General features: G+C 39.2%; 3 protein-coding genes across 4 annotated transcripts; all 3 read right to left on the reverse strand.

Moving 5' to 3' along the window:
- Window positions 1–754: 754 nt before the first annotated feature.
- On the reverse strand, window positions 755–1,195 carry LOC124294687 (probable cytochrome P450 6a13). Its single transcript, XM_046741164.1, has 2 exons — window positions 1,033–1,195; window positions 755–933 (listed from the first exon to the last, which is right to left on the reverse strand). The coding sequence occupies exons 1-2, from the start codon at window positions 1,193–1,195 to the stop codon at window positions 755–757; spliced, it is 342 nt and encodes a 113-aa protein (XP_046597120.1).
- Window positions 1,196–1,390: 195 nt separating this feature from the next.
- Window positions 1,391–4,713, reverse strand: LOC124294688 (cytochrome P450 6a9-like). The gene is made up of 3 exons (XM_046741165.1): window positions 4,587–4,713; window positions 1,711–2,358; window positions 1,391–1,623 (listed from the first exon to the last, which is right to left on the reverse strand). The coding sequence occupies exons 1-3, from the start codon at window positions 4,711–4,713 to the stop codon at window positions 1,391–1,393; spliced, it is 1,008 nt and encodes a 335-aa protein (XP_046597121.1).
- Window positions 4,714–5,566: 853 nt separating this feature from the next.
- Window positions 5,567–10,340, reverse strand: LOC107217336 (probable cytochrome P450 6a13). 2 transcript variants are annotated; one of them, XM_046740170.1, is made up of 5 exons: window positions 10,193–10,340; window positions 7,687–10,067; window positions 7,385–7,606; window positions 6,911–7,162; window positions 5,567–6,810 (listed from the first exon to the last, which is right to left on the reverse strand). In XM_046740170.1, exons 2-5 carry the CDS (start codon window positions 8,558–8,560, stop codon window positions 6,632–6,634), a joined length of 1,527 nt encoding a protein of 508 aa, XP_046596126.1. In that variant the 5' UTR covers window positions 8,561–10,067; window positions 10,193–10,340; the 3' UTR covers window positions 5,567–6,631. The 2 variants fall into 2 exon arrangements, with proteins under 2 accessions (XP_046596126.1, XP_046596127.1); XM_046740171.1 differs by having other exon boundaries at window positions 7,687–10,292.
- Between the last annotated feature and the right edge of the window lie 937 nt (window positions 10,341–11,277).

Here is an 11,277-nt window from a genome sequence, read left to right on the forward strand (position 1 = left end):
ACTTAAAAAGGTTATTATCGATAACACAAATTGTAAAAGTATTTGAAACTGGCTCTTTTATGTCACAAAATCAAAATATATCAATTAAATATTAATAAAAGAATTTCAACTTGCACTTGTCCGGATTCTTTCGGACTTATTTGCTATGACTTATTCGAGACGGTCGTTTTACTGTATACATAATTTCTTCACGGGAATTCTATACTCCGCACTTTACTTGACATAACGATTATACGGTGGGAGTTTTGAGGTTTGGAAGAATTATACATCCGTTGGGTCCACCGGATAATCCCGCTGTCCTGCAATTTGGTAACGAGATATTTTATAGCCGGGACGTTTCGAAAGTTTGTAGAGTTTTTTTTTTAAACCATAAAAAATCTGTCATGCAGTAGCGGGGACTGAAATCGCAGCTCACCTAAGCCGCTGCAAAATTAATTATCCTAATACGTGCACCTTATTGCATTAATCTTGAAAAGATAGTTATATAAACTTTTGGTATAAACATTGGCTCATTATCGTCCATACATCTGCTTTTCCAGAAATTGTTTAGTTTTAGGAAACTAGATCAATTGTAAAGTACTGGAGGTAAGAAATGGTAAATCTATTTTGCCACTTAGGACCGTAATTTTAATACTTCTTAACTTTACCTCTTAGGTATGAAATCATAAATTTATCGCAACTCTTCACTACACCTTCTGTTGGACTGGCTTGAACTTCTCGATTGATTGGATTCGGTTATCCAAGAGGAAGGGAATCACTTGTCTTCAGCACCAAAGCGACTTGCTTTGACCCAAACTCCATGCTCCACATGAAGGAAACAGGCGCCTTTTTTGTATTGAATTGGATTTTGGGACTTCTCGCATAAGGAAAGCTTAAACTTGTCGATCGCAGTGATGATAACAAGTTTCGATTGTTGTTCCGCGAATCTCACACCTGTTAGAAAATTGCGTTGATCCATGGTTATAACACCAAGATCGACGTGCTACATCTTCAAGTTCTCGCGTGTAAATAGTCACGATAGAAATCATTTACCTATACAATTCCTGGGCCCACCACCAAAGGGTAAAAAAGTGTAAGGATGTCGCTGGGCCTTTGCTTTCTCAGTGAACCTCTCCGGGATGAATCTCTCTGGGTCAGGGTAGAATTCCGCGTTGTGGTGGACGGCGTATATGGGAATTATGCATTTAGATCCCATTGGTAGAACCACGTCTGTTCCAGGAAGTTGGTAGGGCTTCACTGAGACTCAGCCGACTTTCGGGATTGGTGGATATTTCCTCAATGTTTCTAGAAAAGTAGTGAAATCATTGATTTCGGTTGACATCTTGATTCGCCAGTCTCGAGGTCTCGTCACACGCTGTATCATTACTAAACGAATAATCGGATCATCAAGTCAGTTTGTATCTTGAAATACCATGCCAAGGAACTTCATACTCTGCAGTCCATCCCAGGTGAGTTCACCATTGTTAGCGGCTTTCATCTCGTGCAATTTTTCCCGAAGACGATCTTGAATGTCCTGGTTAACAGCCAGCTCGTGAAGGGCATCTTCAATCGACGTAGAGCTTCTCTCAAAACCGGCCCCAAAGAAAACGAACGCTTGGGCAGTTAGAAGACCGTCATCGAACACTGAAAATAAGCGTCAAGGTGTCGGAATGTCGGTGATAATTATCAGCTCCCTGGTAGCTACTGTGCTCAAAAAACTCTTCGACGTACCTATTTCGTCCTCGCCGTTTGGCTGGTCGACGTTTCTGAGTTTCCTAAGAAGGTCTGTAAAGTCGTGCCTCTGCACGTTGTTCTTCTCTCTGTAGTCGAAGGCCTCCTTTGTAATTTTGATGAAGAATTCTTCCACATCCGGTGGTGTCAGGGAGAGCTTCAATTTCTTGAACAACCACGGAGAACTGCCCTGAATCAGCAGCGCGATTCGTGACCGGAATGTGGCCTCTACAATCTTTCTTCCCATCTTACGAAAGGCTGCATCTTCGTCGCCCAACGAGTTCATTTGAATTCCAAATACGCAAGAGCCAATTACGTCTGTGGTGAACTTGTCGCTGACCTCCCTGGACTCGAAGGGCTCGTTTCTCCGAGCCAGCGAGTCAAGGTATTTTTCCAAGTCCTTGACGCACTCCAGGAGGGGGTCAACTTTGCCCTCACTCCCTTCCACATCTTCCCTTCGAGCATGACTACATGCTGGGAGAGCGGATCCACGTCCGGATTTATCGGCATTCCACGGCTGGTCCAGGAGTCGAAATTCTTCGTCATTATGTCCCAAAGTAGGTCTGGATCGGCGATGAACAATCTCGGCGAAAGGAGTTCCCAGATGCCGCCAAATCTCTCTGCTTTTAGTTTGCTGTACAGTTCTCTCTGCAATTCAGCCACGGACTTCTTGCTCTTTATAATGTCAGCGTAAGTTCCCAAGTAGGATTCAGATTTTACATACGGCAGGCCTTTCCTTTCCCAGTAAGTGAACTGGCGTTGAATTAACATTTACACAATAGTCACGACAGCGATCAATGCCAGTCCCAGGTAAGTTTCGATCTGGAGAAACATCTTTGATCAATAACAAATTTCGGTTTGCTAATCAAATTCGCCGTTGCTGCTTCACAGTGAGCTAAATAAAGAGTGTCCAGTGCTCGGTGTGTGGAAAAAAACCAAACTGTGCTCATCAGTGGAGTCCGGCAATATATTGTTACAAAGGGTGAAATCACCCGTTTTGTCCCCTTTTTAATGATCTAATAGTCATCATAGATAAAAGACGTTTATAAACCTCTTATGTCTTTCAAAAGAATAAGGTTGCTGCGTTAACCAACATTATTGTAAAAATAGTCTATCTTGAGACTTTAAAAGGAGAGCTTCGTCACAAAATATATCCTTTTCCTCTCTTAATTTTCCGCTTTGTAACAATATATTACCAGAGGATTTATATACAGTCATGCCGACTAGGCAACTCTTGCTAATCGTCATCGTCAGGTAAGATTGCTGCATATCCAATTGAAAATTCACTTCGAGTTTTTTGAACTTGTCGAACAAATCGTAAAATGCCAATCCCAATATTTGTCTCATTTAGAATAGTTTCTGATAACTCAGGTCAATGATGTTTCTATTTAAATAAATAAATAAGTTTTGATTCTATACATCGAATAATAACCAAAATCTTCAATTATTACTTATAAAGTTCGCTATTTTCTTTATTACGTTGATGAATAATCATCGGTCAACACGAATTTTGAGTCCGGGTTCTAGATGTCAAATTTGATTTCTTTCACGTGTCTAGTAAGAGAAAAAATTATTTCATCACATTCAGTTTGCTTTTGAGAAACAATCGGTCCTTTGTGTTTGCGAGACCCATAATTACGCATTATCAAAACCACAACACGACATCGTTTTAGCCATTTCGCTTCAAATTTTCCTACCTGTATTAGAAAACGTCTCATATTTTAATACGACGATAATTTGCGGTACTGAAAGGGGTCAAATTGCCTAGCGAATAGTGTCGTTTTATTAGATACACACGTAGAGACATAATGCCGAGGGAAAATGATTCTTCACCTTTCTCTTAATCGTTCTGTGTAAATGGTACTAATCGCAATATGTATAATCTATTAAAGAGAATTATGATATTATTGTATTATATATATCTGTGCAGAACTGAATCGTTCTTGTTTGAATAAGTGAGAGATTATTTCATTCTCATCCGAGCTGTGTCCAAACGTGTTTGATTATTTGGAAAATAATTTGGCTTTTGGAGTGTTGACAAAAGCACAGCCCGTAGCCGGTAAAACGAAAGATTTGAATTATTTAGAAACGGTCAGAAGTACATTTTTTACGTGAAATTATACTCTCTGTACTTCCGAGCCCAATATTTGACGCCAATTAAAATCATTGTGCAAAATTTTCGGCTCATCATTCTATTGTGCTGGATTGAAATTCTCGATCGATTCGTCGGTTGCGTTGAGCTATCCAAGAGAAACGGATTTAATTATTGTCCATGAATTTAAGATGAAAAATTTAACGAGGGGATATGAGGCGTCTGATTGTCGTTCTATTTTTTGGTAAAATATCAGTAATTCTAATGGAGGATAAAGAACATTCGACGCAACATTTATATCTTATTACCGTAAAATTAACAAACATTTGGAACTTTAACATTTTTTTGCAGGTCCATCATGAGAATGAATATTATTGGCTACTCATGCACACGCGCAATTGATTATCGTCACTGATAGAAACTCAGTCTCTTGACTTTCGACAATATAACTGTACGTGAAGACCAGAGACACGAATCGTTATCATTGGTGATTGGGGCCGATTTTTTTGTTGGAAAAAAACTCGAGATATATTCACCCGAATTTCATCCTTTGGATATACAATTCCGTCAACAGTGTAAAATCTAAGTAAAATTATGATAGCGTACGCTATCTCATCGATTCCAAATTCGGTCTGAGCTGTTCGGCAAATCAGGGACCTCTGAAAATGGAGTTTTTATTATCTCGATTGATCTAGATAGATTACCTCGCTCATGCTTTATGCATTGTTTTGTGTTTCCATTTCAGGTTACTCAAATCTTCTACCGATGAAAATTCTGAGCTCACCTCCAAAAGGAATGCACACAGAAGGCAATCGCCTGTACTTGGCATTGTCGATAAACTTTTGTGGTTCGAATGTCTTGAGATCTGGTAAATATTCTGAATCACGGCTAATAACGTAGAATGGAGTCATTGTTGTTGGCCTCCGAAGTAGAAATACATTTTTATCAGGCGTCTTGACGAGGCCTGACCGACTGTCACTCTGCTTCTAAAATGTTTGGGTATTTTCCCAAGGCTTCTGCAAAGTCAATTATTGCTATCATTCAAAGCTCTAGCCTAAATGGACAAACCTAAGTGGTTTGAAACTAATTTCCACGTAGTACGTTGGAAATCGACATCGAGATTTTTTATTAGTAATTTGTTGTGATTCTTTTTTTATAACTTCCAGGTAACAACAATCGAAAGATGCAAGCTACCGTGGCTTTACAGGAATCTAGTACCTTGACGTTTCTGTAAACAAGGTCCATGCGCACTATTGCTACCAACCGTGATCATTAGCGGCTAATAGCTGTGACTATTTCATAAACATTGCACGGCCAATTCGAGTAACTTGGCTATGTTTGCGTGTGTAATTAATAATTAATTTATAACGACTCGCAATTTCTTGGCAGTTCCTGATATTCGAAACAAATTTCTCACCGTATACAATAAATAGACTCCGTGTTTAAAATACAATTCGCATCCGATATCCTGTTATAATTGTAGAGATTTTTTGAACCATTCAATTTATACGTAATGACGTACACGTATCCACCAAATAAATATTGCTCGAAATAGAATAGAATCTATGACACACACGAATGTGAATTTTGTTTCTTGGAATAATTCGAGGTTTCAAGGTGAAATGTATTACTTACATCCTATAATTTTAACGATTACTCATAGACGTAATTATTCCTGGTGCTCTCACACAACATAGAAATTTGTAAATTTGAAAAAATTGTACACGCACAGTATTTCGCATTATTCCATTAAATAAAAAGAAATTCATTTTATGTAATCGACTTTACGGTCGATACACGTGCGTTTTATTCGTGGTTGATAGGTCACATATATAATACTAGAATACTTGCATCGCTAATAAAACAATATTCCTGTTTAAAATCATTTTTTTTCTTCAGCACAATTATTAATCATCCACTCTCTGTACGAAATTAATAATTGTTGGATTCGCCACATAGCAATTAACTCTGTTTTAGACTGGTTCTAGCTAGAATGTTGAGCTTCTTGTTACTCTTCCGTTATTTATCCCCGATCCTAAAACTGAGCTTCTCCTTGCGCTCAACGCTTGCGTCAGATTCATATCCAACGTCCAGAGGTCGGAGCATACGACACCATTCTTTAAGTCTCTTGGCTAGTCCCTGTCAATTTTCACCGACAATATACCCTTGGCGTTGCAAAGTTCATTTCACACTGCGACACCAATCTTCCCTCTATCCGTTGAAAAACATCATTTACGAGTCTGAAGTTGCGCAAGGTGAAATGAAAACTGACTCCAGTGTCATTTAGAGCTCTCTGTTTACCGAGACTGATGCTTTTCACGTTTCTTCCCTCGAGTTCTTGTGTTATTTTCGGAATTCGTTGACATCTTCTCAAGCAATTTACTACGCTAAATTAGCCACCAGCTCTAGGCCAGTTCGACGTTGGTATTCGTAAACATAATTAATGCGATGTGTTTCCAGATAAGCGTTATGTGTAGAAAAAGCTTATTGCGTTATATACGCTTCGTCAAATTTTTCTTCGAGATTCGACTGAAACTCGAGACAAGGTTTTAAATTATTTCATTCTCCTCCATACAAGCTAGAGTATTTGATATTCTGAAGGATTGTTCGATTATTGGTTATAAATGCATCTGCGTATAAACGGCACAAATTAAAAAATCAATGACGAGAAAGAATCGGGTGGTCATTTTTTAGTCAGATTTGTGTCAAAACACTTCGTAGCATTAGTTTGTATGTGATGTCAAAAATTTTGCAAAAATTTGCACTTCCCGTATTGTGTTGGCTTTGAATTCTCGATCGGTTTTATTCAGCCAACAAAGAGCAGTCTCATCATTTGTTATCGGCACCAATGCGAGACACTTTAATCCAAACTCCGATATCCGCGTGAAGAAAATGTGCACCTTTTTTATATTGAATTGGATTTTGTGACTTCTCGCATAGTGAAAGCTTAAACTTGTCGATCGCACTGACGATACCAATTTTCGTCTGTTGCTCCGCGAACCGAGAACCTACGAAAAATTGTGTTAATCAATTGGTTCAACTCCAAGAACAACGTTCTTCATTTTCAGGTATTTCTACTTGTATTTAATGACGGTGAAGTTTTATTACCTATACAATTCCTGGGCCCACCACCGAAGGGTATAAAAGTAAAAGGGCGTCGCTGGGCCTTTGCCTCGTCAGTGAACCTCTTTGGATCGAATATTTCCGGATTCGGAAAGAATTGCGGATCGTGGTGGAAGGCGTAGATGGGAATTATGCATCTTGATCCTGACGGTAGTACCACATTCGTACCAGGAAGTTGGTAAGGCTTTACCGAGACTCGGCTGATTTGCGGAACTACTGGATATTTTCTCAGAGTTTCTGCAAGAAAGGAAAGTGATGAAATTATCATTCCAGACATCACTGTGGCTCGATAGTCTCTCAGATATGTCACACGCTGCACAATTGCAAAGCGAATAGGGTGGATAGACCAATGATTGGACAATCATGATAACATTACTATGTATTCTTTGGTACGTTCAATTATTGGTGGGTGATCGTTTACTGGTGTAGTCACCCTATTGAGAACGAAATTATACATACCTTGGAATATCATGTCCAAGTACTTCATACCCTGCAAACCATCCCAGGTGATTTCACCCTTGTTAGCGGCTTTCATTTCATGCAATTCCTTTCGCAGACGGTCTTGCATATCCTGGTTAACAGCCAGCTCGTGAAGGGCGTACCCAATCGTTGTAGAGCTCGTCTCGAAACCGGCCCCAAAGAAAACAAACGCTTGGGCAGTCAGGAGTTTATCGTCGAATACTGAAAACAATTGTCAAGGATAACACGACGTCATTGAGATTCATCAGCATTGGTGTGTCGCAAAAATAAGCTTAACGTACCTGTTTCACCCTCGCCGAGTGACTGATCCACGTTTTTGAGATTCCTCAAAAGATCTATGAAGTCGTGCCTCTGCACGTTGTTCTTTTCCCGATACTCGAAGGCCTCCCTGGTGATTCTTAGGAAGAACTCTTCGACGTCTCGCGGTGTCAGAGATAGCTTCAGTTTCTTGAACAACCACGGAGAACTCAGAAGCACAAGAATGGCGAATCGCTGTCCGATTGTTACATTGAGCATTTTTTTCCCCATGTTACGAAAGGCGGCATCTTCGTCACTAAGTGAATTCATCTGAATCCCAAAGGCACAGGAGCCGATTACGTCCGTGGTGAATTTGGCGCTGACTTCCCTGGCCTCGATCGCCTCATTTTTTGAAACCAACGACTCCAGATATTTCTCCAAGTCTTTCCCGCACTCCAAGAGCAGGTAATGCATGTGCTTGAGTTTCGCGGATGTGAACGTTGGCGTCAGTTTCGTTCTCACGTCCTTCCACATCTTTCCATCCAGGGCGGCCACGTGCTGCGAAAGGGGATCGGACTCCGGATTCGAAGGTAATCCACGGTCGGTCCACGCGTCGAAATTCTTTATCATGATATCGCGCAGCACCTCAGGATTGGCGAGAAACAATGTTGGCGAGAAAAAGTTCCACACACCGGTAAACCCTTTTCCACTGGATTTATCGTACACCTCAATCAGTATTTCAGACATGGGTCTCTTCTTCGTAAAGGAATCCCCAAAGTTTCCCAGAAACGAATCCGGCTTCACGTACGGCACGCCTAGTCGCTCCCAGTAAGTAAATTGGCGACGAATATACAAGTATAAGACAGTCAGCACACCCACCAATACCAAGCACGTGTTAACTACAATTTGGGTGAACATTGTTTGACGGTGATAAATTCGGTTCTTCAACTTAATTGGTTGCTGCTCTTTGGATGAAGTCTGGAGATACTAATGCTAGCGTTCACCGTGCGGATCGAAATCAAACTGTTTTCCCAGTGAGAAGAGTATGGCAATATATCAAAGCTCGAGAAGAGCTGCGGTTAGTATTATCGGTCACGTGATATTTGATAGCCACGCGATTATCTCGCTTTGTTTTTCTACAACGCATATTGAATTCATACTTTTTCAAGAGTGGACTCCACATATACAGATCTGGAACGTCTTAATATTTTTTCTGCAGTTTCATCGTGAGTCAGTATATCGTTGTACTTATATAAATATGCGTAATTTGACGTTATCACCAAAAGAAATAAACTCCTGTAACTTGAGTGAATGTAACTATATGCGATAAGAGTGGAAACGAAATAACATCACGCGGTAAAAGTGTAACGATCCCACGAATTCTGATCGAGAAAACTACCGATTTCATACTTGATTGATGCTAAATTTTCACTTGTATCCGTTTTATTTATTAATTTTTTTCGCATCCGCGGACGGCACAATCGAATTATACTGGAAGTTATCAAAATACTGTTCATAAAATTTATTGAATGCACTTTTATCATCGTACTGCTGTTCAGCGATTGACCAAAATCGTATAAATTACCCTTGCTATGTAGGCACTTGATCAAATAATCCCGCATCGATTTGCTTAATATATTTCGTACACTTAATGATCTGTTTTGCGAAGTTAAAATCTCAACTATTCGAACCATACTCAAAAACTTCAGAGTGATTTGATCGTTGCACCTAATTCTATCTTTTTCACCGTGGTCTTTGTATCATGTGCTTCGTAAATGTAGCTTGAAAATATCAAGTTTTTTAATCGTTCAAAGTGTCATACCGAATGTACCTCTGAGATTCATCGGAACTTGTTTAAAACAGCACAAATATATTATTTTGGTGATTGGAGTCAGAGTTGGCTGCGCAAACTGTTGAGAAGTGAGTTTAATAAATCTAATGTTAAATTAAAAGATAGTGAGTAACTCTTACAATTGGTAACATGATATATTTCCGAGGTGGCAGGGTAACTGATCATCAGAGTTTCTGCCCTAGAAGCAGAGAAAAGGGATAGTATTCGCTTCGTGATAGTCATTGAATGCAAGATGAAACCTCATGTACTATACACAATGATTCAATTGAACGAAGGTATTGTGTCGATGAGAGATTGCTAATTTAACTTTTTGAAATACGATAACAAGCGACATAGTACAGCTGAACGTCGGTCCGTAATAGTTTCGCTGAAAGCTGACCGACAACTGTGGTTCGATTCAGGCGAGAACTCCCTTATATAGTCGAAAACCGGGAGCGAGAGCGGAACAGAATTTAAACGGATGCTGAGAACCACAACGGGGGTTCCTACAATTAGAGGAAAGGAGCGAGATAGAACGGTCGCTATCGTATCGATTCCAAATTCGGTCTGAGCTGTTCGGCAAATCAGGGATCTCTGAAAATGGAGTTTTTATTATCTCAAGTGATCTAGATAGATTACTTCGCTCATGCTTCATGCATTGTTTTGTGTTTCCGTTTCAGGTTACTCAAATCTTCTACCGATAAAAATTCTGAGCTCACCTCCAAAAGGAATGCACACAGAAGGCAATCGCCTGTACTTGGCATTGTCGATAAACTTTTGTGGTTCGAATGTCTTGAGATCTGGTAAATATTCTGAATCACGGCTAATAACGTAGAATGGAATCATTGTTGTTGGCCTCCGAAGTAGAAATACATTTTTATCAGGCGTCTCGACGAGGCCTGACCGACTGTCACTCTGTTTCCAAAATGTTTGGGTATTTTCCCAAGGTTTCTGCAAAGTCAATTATTGTTATCATTCAAAGCTCTAGCCTGAATAGACAAACCTAAGTGGTTTGAAACTAATTTCCACGTAGTACCTTGGAAATCGACACCGAGATTGTTTATTAGTAATTTTTTGTGATTCTTTTTTTATAACTTCAAGGTAACAATAACCGAAAGATGCAAGCTACCGTGGCTTTGCAGGAATCTAGTACCTTGACGTTTCTGTAAACAAGGTCCATGCGCACTATTGCTACCAACCGTGATCATTAGCGGCTAATAGCCGTGACTATTTCATAAACATTGCACGGCCAATTCGAGTAACTTGGCTATGTTTGCATATGTAATTAATAATTAATTTTTAATGACTCTCAATTTCTTGGCAGTTCCTGAAATTCAAAATAAATTTCTCACCGTATACAATAAATAGACTCCATGTTTAAAATACAATTCGCATCCGATATCCTATTATAATTGTAAAGATTTTTTAAACCATTCAATTTATACGTAATCACGTACACGTATACACTAAATAAATATTGTTCAAAATAGAATAGAATCTATGACACACACGAATGTGAATTTTGTTTCTTGGAATAATTCGAGGTTTCAAGGTGAAATGTATTACTTATATCCTTTAAATTGAATGATTACTCATAGACGTAATTATTCCTGGTGCTCTCACACAACATAGAAATTTGTAAATTTGAAAAAATTGTACACGCATAGTATTTCGCATTATTCCATCAAATAAAAAGAAATTCATTTTACGTAATCGACTTTACCGTTGATACACATGTGTTTTATTCGTGGTTGATAGGTCACATATGTAATACTAGAATACTTGCATCGCTAATAAAACAATA

This window comes from Neodiprion lecontei, chromosome 5 (genome assembly GCF_021901455.1).
Source record: "Neodiprion lecontei isolate iyNeoLeco1 chromosome 5, iyNeoLeco1.1, whole genome shotgun sequence".
In the NCBI taxonomy this organism is placed as follows: Eukaryota; Metazoa; Arthropoda; class Insecta; order Hymenoptera; family Diprionidae; genus Neodiprion; species Neodiprion lecontei.

Excerpts from the sequence above, each read along its gene's own strand:
- LOC124294687 (XM_046741164.1), bottom strand. The coding sequence starts at position 1,195 with ATGGGATCTAAATGCATAATTCCCATATACGCCGTCCACCACAACGCG. Across the intron at positions 934-1,032 it reads TGGGCCCAGGAATTGTATAG|GTGTGAGATTCGCGGAACAA; the intron begins GTAAATGATTTC and ends ATTTTCTAACAG.
- LOC124294688 (XM_046741165.1), bottom strand. The coding sequence starts at position 4,713 with ATGACTCCATTCTACGTTATTAGCCGTGATTCAGAATATTTACCAGAT. Across the intron at positions 2,359-4,586 it reads TGTGTGCATTCCTTTTGGAG|AGAGAACTGTACAGCAAACT; the intron begins GTGAGCTCAGAA and ends GCTGAATTGCAG. Across the intron at positions 1,624-1,710 it reads AAACGGCGAGGACGAAATAG|TGTTCGATGACGGTCTTCTA; the intron begins GTACGTCGAAGA and ends GCTTATTTTCAG.
- LOC107217336 (XM_046740170.1), bottom strand. The coding sequence starts at position 8,560 with ATGTTCACCCAAATTGTAGTTAACACGTGCTTGGTATTGGTGGGTGTG. Across the intron at positions 7,163-7,384 it reads CTTGGACATGATATTCCAAG|AAACTCTGAGAAAATATCCA; the intron begins GTATGTATAATT and ends CCTTTCTTGCAG. Across the intron at positions 6,811-6,910 it reads TGGGCCCAGGAATTGTATAG|GTTCTCGGTTCGCGGAGCAA; the intron begins GTAATAAAACTT and ends AATTTTTCGTAG.